This window comes from Lutjanus erythropterus, chromosome 3, assembly GCF_056507025.1.
Source record: "Lutjanus erythropterus isolate fLutEry1 chromosome 3, fLutEry1.hap2, whole genome shotgun sequence".
NCBI lineage: Eukaryota > Metazoa > Chordata > Actinopteri > Lutjaniformes > Lutjanidae > Lutjanus > Lutjanus erythropterus.
The window spans coordinates 36,944,047-36,952,752 of record NC_139319.1 but is presented as its reverse complement, the minus strand read 5'-3'; the positions used below and the strand labels follow the sequence as shown (position 1 = coordinate 36,952,752).

Genomic DNA, 8,706 nt, shown 5'->3' with positions numbered 1-8,706 from the left:
GCAGTAATATAGTTTCTTGTTGAATGTAATAAGTTTGTATGTTGTAATAAAATGAAAATATTTTTCTATTTTAAATATTTAATATTTTTTTAAAAACATATCAGAAAACAAAATTATTTCAAGCAGAAAATTTTGATGATTTGAAACACTGATTCTTGAAACAGTGATTCCCAAACTACAGTCCTCCGTCCACAGTTTACTCCCTCTGTCAGTCAAAGAATAAGATCCAAGAATACGATCTACATAGAACAGAATGAGGTACAACAAAAACAATATTTATTAAATAGAATATTTTGTGTAGAATCTTCAGATAAGTAAATATTGACATTAACATGAATGGGGAATTTTAGAATATATAAAATATTAAAAACACTAAAACATAACACTGAGCTTTGGGTCTGCTGCCTGGTAATTAGTCCGTTAATTGATTTTACATTCAATATTTAATCAATCATCAGTAAAATGTCAGTCCACTAATTTCCATCTTGCATTAGTTCAGAGTTGTAATAAGTGTTGGACTGTAACTAAGTACATTTACATCAAGTACTGTAGCTGTACTTTACTTGAGTTCCATATTATCAAACTTCATGTGTCTATACTACATCCCAGTGACAAAAAGCTGAAAAAAGTCTGTTTTCTGCCTTTTTAGAGATACATGGTTCTCACAGGACAGTGATGCTACAGACATTTGATGGTCTTATAGACCATGATGCATTGCTGTAGATTAAACTAGCCAACAGTGGCCTATAAAGTAGTTAAAATGAGCTCAACCTTAAACATCTAAGTAAACAGCAGTAACATTAAAGCAATAATATTAATCCAAAAACATCAGACATAATAACACTGACAGGGAACATTTTACTGCAACATGAATACTTTTACTTTAAGTATATTTATCTGATAATATTTCCATTATTTTACTTCAGAGAGGTTTTGTGAATGCAGGACTTTTACTTGTAGTGAAATATTTTTACTGTGTGATTAGTACTTTTGCATTAGTAAAGGGTCTGAACACTAGACTGGTCTCCACAGAAGCTGCTGCAGGAAAGTCATCAAACCTGATAAAATAGTTTTATTTCATTGTGACTTGTGTCAGACACAAAGTGACAGAGCAGCTCTGGATGTGTCTGTAAGCAGGACACAGACAGACAGACTGCAGCTCAGCTAACAGACAGACAGACAGACAGAGGAGCAGCAACTTAACGTTATTGTGAATCAATGATACCAAACTTGGAGAGGAAGAAACACAAGTTTACCTGATTACTGTTCATCACCTTCAATCTTGATAAGTTATTTTCTCTTTTATTCTGCTTCTTCCTCTCATCAAAGTTGTAAACACTGACACCCGCTTTGACAGGAAGGAGAGGCGTACCTCACGGGACCTACACAACTTGCGTAGTGTGCGTACAAGGCCGGATCTCTCTGTGTATTCTAATATCAACCGCCGTCTGAATAAATTGTTGGACTTTTCTGGATGACAAAAACCTCCTCCTTGCACACGATTTTTTTTTGGGGGGAAAAGCGTTTACTACAACGTTGCATTCAAATCATCCACAAAATTGCTAATAAGTGATGTGTGGGGATTAACAGATGAAAGTGATCTTAAGTTTCTCTTTGTTTCTTAAATTTTACCAACAGACACAAAAATGCCACATTTTCACTTTTAGTCTGAGTATAATTTTTCTGTGGAATCATAGCATGATTTTAGAAAAGGTTTATTTTCATATAAACTTTTAAAGGTGGTACAACCCAAAAGTCATACTGTAAAAAAATCATGCTTTATTCTCAAATCAGGATTTTTACAACAAAAAGAGGAAAACAAGTAGTTAACTCCATGAGAGTCAATTAAGTCCTGTGGTGCCCTCTAGTGAAGGTTTCTGTAACTTGCATAACCCTGTGATATCCAAAGTGTTCTACACATCATATCCAGAGTGTCTGTCCTCTGTTTTTTCCAACTGGTAAACTAATAATTGTTATCTGTACAACAAGGATTATTTGGCGATTTCTACATGCCTGAAGTCAGCTGAAACATTCAAGAATCAAAAACAACAGGACAGCTGGCATATATCTTAAATCTGAGTCATGAAGCCAGAGTGGGTCAGTAATCCCACGACTGAGTCCTTCAGTTGAGCGCAGTCAGCCTCGGTCAGCAGGTGTGTGGTTGTGTATCAGGTCCTATTTGGAGCTGGTTCCTGGACGGGCTGCTCCTGGGTTGCCTTTACCTTCAGGCCCTTTCACCACACTCAGGGGCTTGTGGAGGGATGAGCTCGCCTTCTGAGTCACCTCCTGTTCAATCTTGTTCCTGATGGCAACCTCTAGACCCTTCAGGGAACAGCAGAGGAGGTCGTGTTAAGTTTCAGTAACCAGTCAAGCTCACTGATGTATTCAGGCAGATATAAAGTGCCACTGTGCTACCATCACTATTTCTTTCTCCTCACCTTCTTCAGCTTCTGTTGCTGAACCACTTGAGCCTTCTTAGGTGCAATTATCCCCCCTTTACAAAGGAGAAAACATCAATGTCAATTTTCTAAATGTTAGTACTAATTATCTGACAAAAACATTTAAAGTCTCTGTCTTAAAGGAACAATATGTACCAACTGTGCATCCAGAAAGAACCGCATTCCAAATAGCTAGTTGGAGGCATTAGACTGTATATTAAACAGGTTTAATCCCTATTTAATATATGATGGTTTAAGCGAGTTGCTTCGCCTTACCCTCCTCTCCAGACTCCAGGAGGCTCAGGAGCACAAGGCGAGCACAACAATGTACACTGACAAGAACAATCAATGGCGAGTCTTTCACTGTAGGTCGATCAGCTGTTTATAACTGTCAGCTGTCTGTCAATGTAAAGTTCAGCCTGTCATCCTGAAAATAAAAGCCCACTGCTCTGAAAATACACAATCTGGGGTTTGAGTCCAGTGACATATTGCTCAGTTAAACTGCAATAAATGTTTACATTTACATTTTTAATGATTTCTTACGATTCATTCAGCAAACATTCATTCAGCATTAATTTGAACTATAATTCATGTGAAACAGGCATGTTGTCTCACTGGAGAGGCTCTGCTACACTAAATAGGAGGGAACCTTTATTAGTACCATTAGAAAAATCTGTGTTTACTCTACTATTTCATATCAATATGGCTGCCTTGGAAAAGGTCTGTTACACTAAAGGGGTCATATTAACGTTTACGTAGAAACCCTTTCTCATACGAACACTGCGACACGGGTAAGAAACGGGAATTTACTGCCTATCTAAAGTATAAAGATATTTAAGCCATGATTAAATTGAAGTAGACCTGAGTAATTTAACTCCTTTGCCACCTCTGTCACTGGACATAAAGATTTTCATTAAGTCCCTGATCTTACTGCTGAATAGAATATTTTAGAGGAGGAAACATGACTGATATGGAGCCAATCATTTCTGCAGGACATACTTTAACATGAGTCGCTTTAACAACGTGCTCAGCTGTTTCCGTTTCACTGAATCACATGTTGATGCTGTCTGAGTGAAAATAGTGTTCGTATCTCTTTTCCAGCACTCAGTTGATGACGGGTAAGAGTTTTCATGCTTACCTCCTTTCTTCGGTCCTTTCTGTTTGTTTTGCTGGTGTTTCTTTGAGGCTCCTGGCCGCTGAGCTTTAAACTTCTGTGAACCTTGAGCCATTTTGCTAACAGGAAATGCACAATGCGCGTCGTGTCGAGAAGGGAACCCTTGACCTGCCAAACTCTCGCGAGATTTGCAGGCGTTGTTTCTTCGTTGCATTAACTAATATGTTTTATCATGTGGCACCACTGTGGTCTTGATGTGAGTTAGTTTAGGAAGAGGAAACACTTTGTTATTATTAAGGAAAGATCGCAGTTAGGGTTAAAATGATCACTCTCGCGAGGTCTTTCGTCAGTCTGGGGTTCCATTCTAAACCATTCACGACCAACAGAGCGTTACTCTTCTCTTTCTTTGCTTCATGTTTTGGTTTTCACCTCCCTTTGTTGCATTACCGCCACCTATAGGACAAGGTTATTAAAGTTAATCAAACCTAAACTAAAACTAGGTGTTTTTTTTATTTAAAGAAAAATAACAAAAGAAAAGAAAATAATCAAAATCAACCAAAACAATATTGTGCATTAATTAAAATAAAAATTTAACAAATGTCTTTAGTTTTACTATTGTCAATTTGGCCAAATTTGTCAACATAACAAGCACGAGGCAATAGTGCACATTATTAAACCTCGCAACTGACAAATACCCCCCGTATAATAACAGAAACTAAAACTAACTAAACTGAAATGAACACAAAAACAACAAAAAATACTTATTAAAAAATACAAAACTATAATAACTCTGCCTCAGTGACAGGCTAATATGATAAATACAGTGTGTTTGAGAGACAAAAACAACTCTCATTTAACTGTGGTTTTATTCTTTTTACTGTATTGATGTGAAAGAGAAATCTCGTAATTCATGACTGCACTTTACAGCATTATATTCATATACGTATATATAAAAAAAAAATCCAGTTTTGAACTATTTTCCACATGTTACAAAATAAACCCAGATCAAGTGATTATCAATAACAACAATAACATATTTCACTTAAAGAGGCCATCTGAACAACACTCCTTCCATGGTAACTGCAGGCCATACTAATCATGGAGAATAATACACAAGCACCTGCTTTGATTAGTCAAATCAATGTGGAAAATATGTGGCAAGCAGCGCTGAATTTTGGCACCTGATTACTAGGCGTGTGTTGGGCGTCTCTAGTGGAGGTTGATGGAACTTCTCTTTTTCGACACAGAACAATATTGCTGCTGATTCAAAAGCATGGTGTAAAAGAACATTGCGTAACGCAGAAAAAAAATTCAGCTGCAACCCAACATAACACACTTGCCTGAATCTAGGTTACTTTGGCAAACTAAAAGCACCGCCACAAAGTATTTGTCACAACGGGTTGAAGATACAAACATTAGTGAGATGTGGAGAATTTTAGTCCAGTTTTTTTTTTCCTGCAATCTTTCAATCTGCTCTGCTGCAGCCTGGCACGTCGAGTGCTTGTGTTCATGCATTTCCGTGTTTGAGTCCGTGTAGGCAGACGGAGAGGTAGTGTGTATGGTTGAGGAGGCCTCCCCAGTGTGGTGTACTAATGGCCTAGTCACTAGGAATCACAATGTCATGAAATAAAACAACGAACCACTGCCAAACAGCTATAATCATGGTGTACAGACAAACAAAAATCTCATACCTCAAAGATTCAGAAAGAAATAATAATGTGGCGGGTCTGACGGCCACAAGGTTGCTACATATGTCTGGAACATTGTCTAAATTTGCCCCCAAACACGAGATGTCTGAACTGTACAAAACAAAAGAAAGAAAATTCAAATACACAAGTATCTTTTACGCTCGTGTGTGTGACCTAACAGCATCTTTGTGAATTGAGGTTCAATGGGAGGACATGAGAGGAGGAGGAGGAAGAAGAAAGTGAAGAAAGATGTGAGCTTATATTACAGCAAGATATGGACAATGACACTATGGATACTGCAATTATTATTATTATTATTATTATTGTTCTTGTTATTATTGATATTAATAAGCTTTTTTAGGGTGTTTTCTCTGGACCTCTCAGCGGCCCTGTAGAGAAGGTAACGTCGTGTCACCTGTTTAAATGAATGAAGTGAATGAAGTCCACAAGGGCAGTGTGTGAGGTCAGAAGGGGAGTTAAGACGGTAGACTAGTGGTTTATGTGGCCAGACCTCTGTCTCATCGAGCTGACGAAGATTTGAGCACAAAATGTTTACATGCACATTAGTAGTGAGGTTTTGATCCTTTTCCAGGTATCACGAATGAAACTGGTCCTTTACATCCATGTATACACAATCACATCAGTTTCTGATCATCTGCATGATTCCACAAACTGTCTGCAATCGGTTTGCATTCTGGGTAATGTAGACACCAAGGTCTTTTGTGCAGCAGCCATATTAACAAGGCTGCCTGCTGATGTGTCTGCAGACATCTTTGTTTATTGGCCTTCTGAGCGCATGTATCCAATCCCAAAACACCCAATGATCATCCTGATTATTCGATCCATCATTAATATTCACCACTTTGACTTACCAACTGACTAACTACTATGCAACTTCAGCTGATGACACACTTGCACACATGGCAGAAAATGATCAGGTCAGGTCATGATCAGGTGTTTTTACATGTCATATGGTCCTCCAGGGGCCTTATTTACAAAAATGTTCTTAGATTTAGACTTTCACTTAGTCATTAGATAATTTCTGACTGTGTTAACATTTGATTTGTAAACGACACTGAGCATAAGAAACCTTGCTTATGCAAGAAGGTAACTTACATCTGTGATCTATAAATCTCAGCACCTGCCTTATAATCAGTGATTGCCCCTTATGTACTGCAGCACAAATGAGGGTTTAGTCAGGAACAGCCACGGACCAAAAGAGAAAAACAAACTTTTCGGAAGACAAGATCACAGCCGAGGCAGAGGAGACTGAAGACAACAAGTATTATTTGGTGGAAGTGACAGTATGTTAACAAGCAAAGTCAAAAACATGTAAGTCCAATCACTTTGTTCTTAGAGCTAATGCAAAGTTCACCACAGGCTTGGGCGTATATGCATCCTGAAACTGCAACACCCCAACAAAACTAGCAGGAAAGTCACTTAAGTCAAGTCTAGACTTTGCTTAGAGAAAAGATCATTTTCACATCACAGTAAGGATTTCTAAATAACTATTTGTGTGCCTTTTTCTGTGTAAGTGATTGTAAGTCCATTTTACAAATGAGGACCCAGGATATGACACATAACCAGGATACTAATGCGCATATAAAAGCAGGGTGGAGACGAAGTGTGCTAGATTCTAGAGGGCAACCATTGTCAGACTTGCAGCGAATCAAATGGCTGCCTCAGGAGTCTCGTTACCGTCAGGTTTTCAATAAGATTTTCTCCAGTGAGCTTGACGAGATGACGGTCTGGCTACATGATATAAACCAGGGTGAAGGAAGGACCGAGGGGCTGCTGTCTCTCCGGTTATGATCAGTGAGATAGATCGGTGCTGCACCTGTAAGGCAGTGAGCAGTGTGGGCCCCGAGTCTGGCCCTGTGACATTCAGTACAGCGAGGAGGTGTGACATGTCTGGGACTTTTCTACAACAAACACATTGTAGGATCGCTGGTCAGGTGACTGCAGAAACTCAGTTACACACCTTTCACGCACAAAACCGGGGACATTGAGCATGAGTTCAGTCTGTGGTTTAGCGATCAACAATCTGCTGACTGTGGGTAAATACTCGGTCACGGTCAGGATTTGCAAGTATTTTTCAACTAAAGAGTCAATAAGGGCAGATGATGACTGTAGGTGGGCAATTATTTTCATTTTTGATTAATCTGTCAATTACTTTTTTGATGTTTGGCCGGAAATAGTGAAGAAAGTCCACAGTTTCCAAGAGTTCAGGGTGACACCTTCAAATTTTGTCCAATCAACAGTCCAAAACCCAAACATTTTACATTTACAGTGATATAAAACAGAAATGTTTGGTTATTTTTTAACTTGAAAATAAATTCTATTAATATATTATCAAAATAGTTACTGGTCTTGTTTGTTCTTTAACTGTCTAATCCTTTCAGCACTTGACGAATCAGATAATCTCCAATGTTATGGGATTTTTTTCTCCTATGACTCAGTCTGCTCCTGAAATCTGAATTTCTGCTCTACAATCCTGTTCAGTCATCTTCAGGTTCAAGCAGAGACAAACTTGAGGCTGAAATGTGGAAATGTCAGCCAGTAACAATGGAGAAAACCCCCTTTGTGTGGCCCATAATGTCTTACGGTCTTAACCCTCTGTTGGAGTAGTTTGATGGAAGTCTGTGTGTAGTAAAACAGCGTGAGATCGATCCAAACAGTCGAAACACATGCTGAACAGAGCACAAAGGCAGGAAGTGACTGAGTGTCTGAAGTCTGCCCTGATCACAGCCCCAAACAAAAGCTAGTTCATCTGAGTTGAATATTACATTCTGATTGTTGGTGGCATCATGATATGCAGTGCAGAGCTCTGCAGACAGATCCTGCAGTGTGGAGAGGACCCCCCCAAACTTAAAGGAAAAGTTCACCCCAAAATAAAGACATGAAGTCGTGTACTGCTCACCCCACCTCAAGTTACTCCAAAACATGTATGAGCTTAGACTTCCGAATAGATCTATAATACAAATTAAAGTAAACACCTTTGCTTCTCTTCTGTAAAACAACCACATAACGCCAACACTGTCTAAACCTGCATTAATTTTCGTCTTTGGCCACTTGGGGGCAGCACAACAAGCTGTAAACAACACTGGCATTATTTACACCCTGTAGCCACAAAGCAACATAACATAACATTTATTTGGAGTCGTGTTTGTGTTCAACTGGCAAATGTAAGTGCAACATTTCAGCTCGTTTGGTCTCCACCAAACAACTCCTGATGGAAATATCTGGCTCTTAAACCACTAAATCCTCCACTATGTTTACAAGACAGTTGACAATTTTTTTTTGGTGCTCAGCAGGTAGTGAACAGTGGGTTTATCTGAGAATTTTTACTGAAAGCAGCTGAGTTTTGTTACAAAAAGATGAAAGAAGTGAGAGTGAACCAACACAGTAAAGTTGCAGGTTGTAAAACCAAAACAATGAGCTGAAAGAAGCTAAAACAGTCCATGGA

General features: G+C 38.7%; 1 protein-coding gene across 1 annotated transcript; it reads right to left on the bottom strand.

Moving 5' to 3' along the window:
• Positions 1-1,699: 1,699 nt before the first annotated feature.
• On the bottom strand, positions 1,700-3,822 carry c3h19orf53 (chromosome 3 C19orf53 homolog). The gene is made up of 3 exons (XM_084716020.1): positions 3,577-3,822; positions 2,439-2,494; positions 1,700-2,322 (listed from the first exon to the last, which is right to left on the bottom strand). The coding sequence occupies exons 1-3, from the start codon at positions 3,764-3,766 to the stop codon at positions 2,176-2,178; spliced, it is 393 nt and encodes a 130-aa protein (XP_084572146.1). The 5' UTR covers positions 3,767-3,822; the 3' UTR covers positions 1,700-2,175.
• Positions 3,823-8,706: the final 4,884 nt, after the last annotated feature.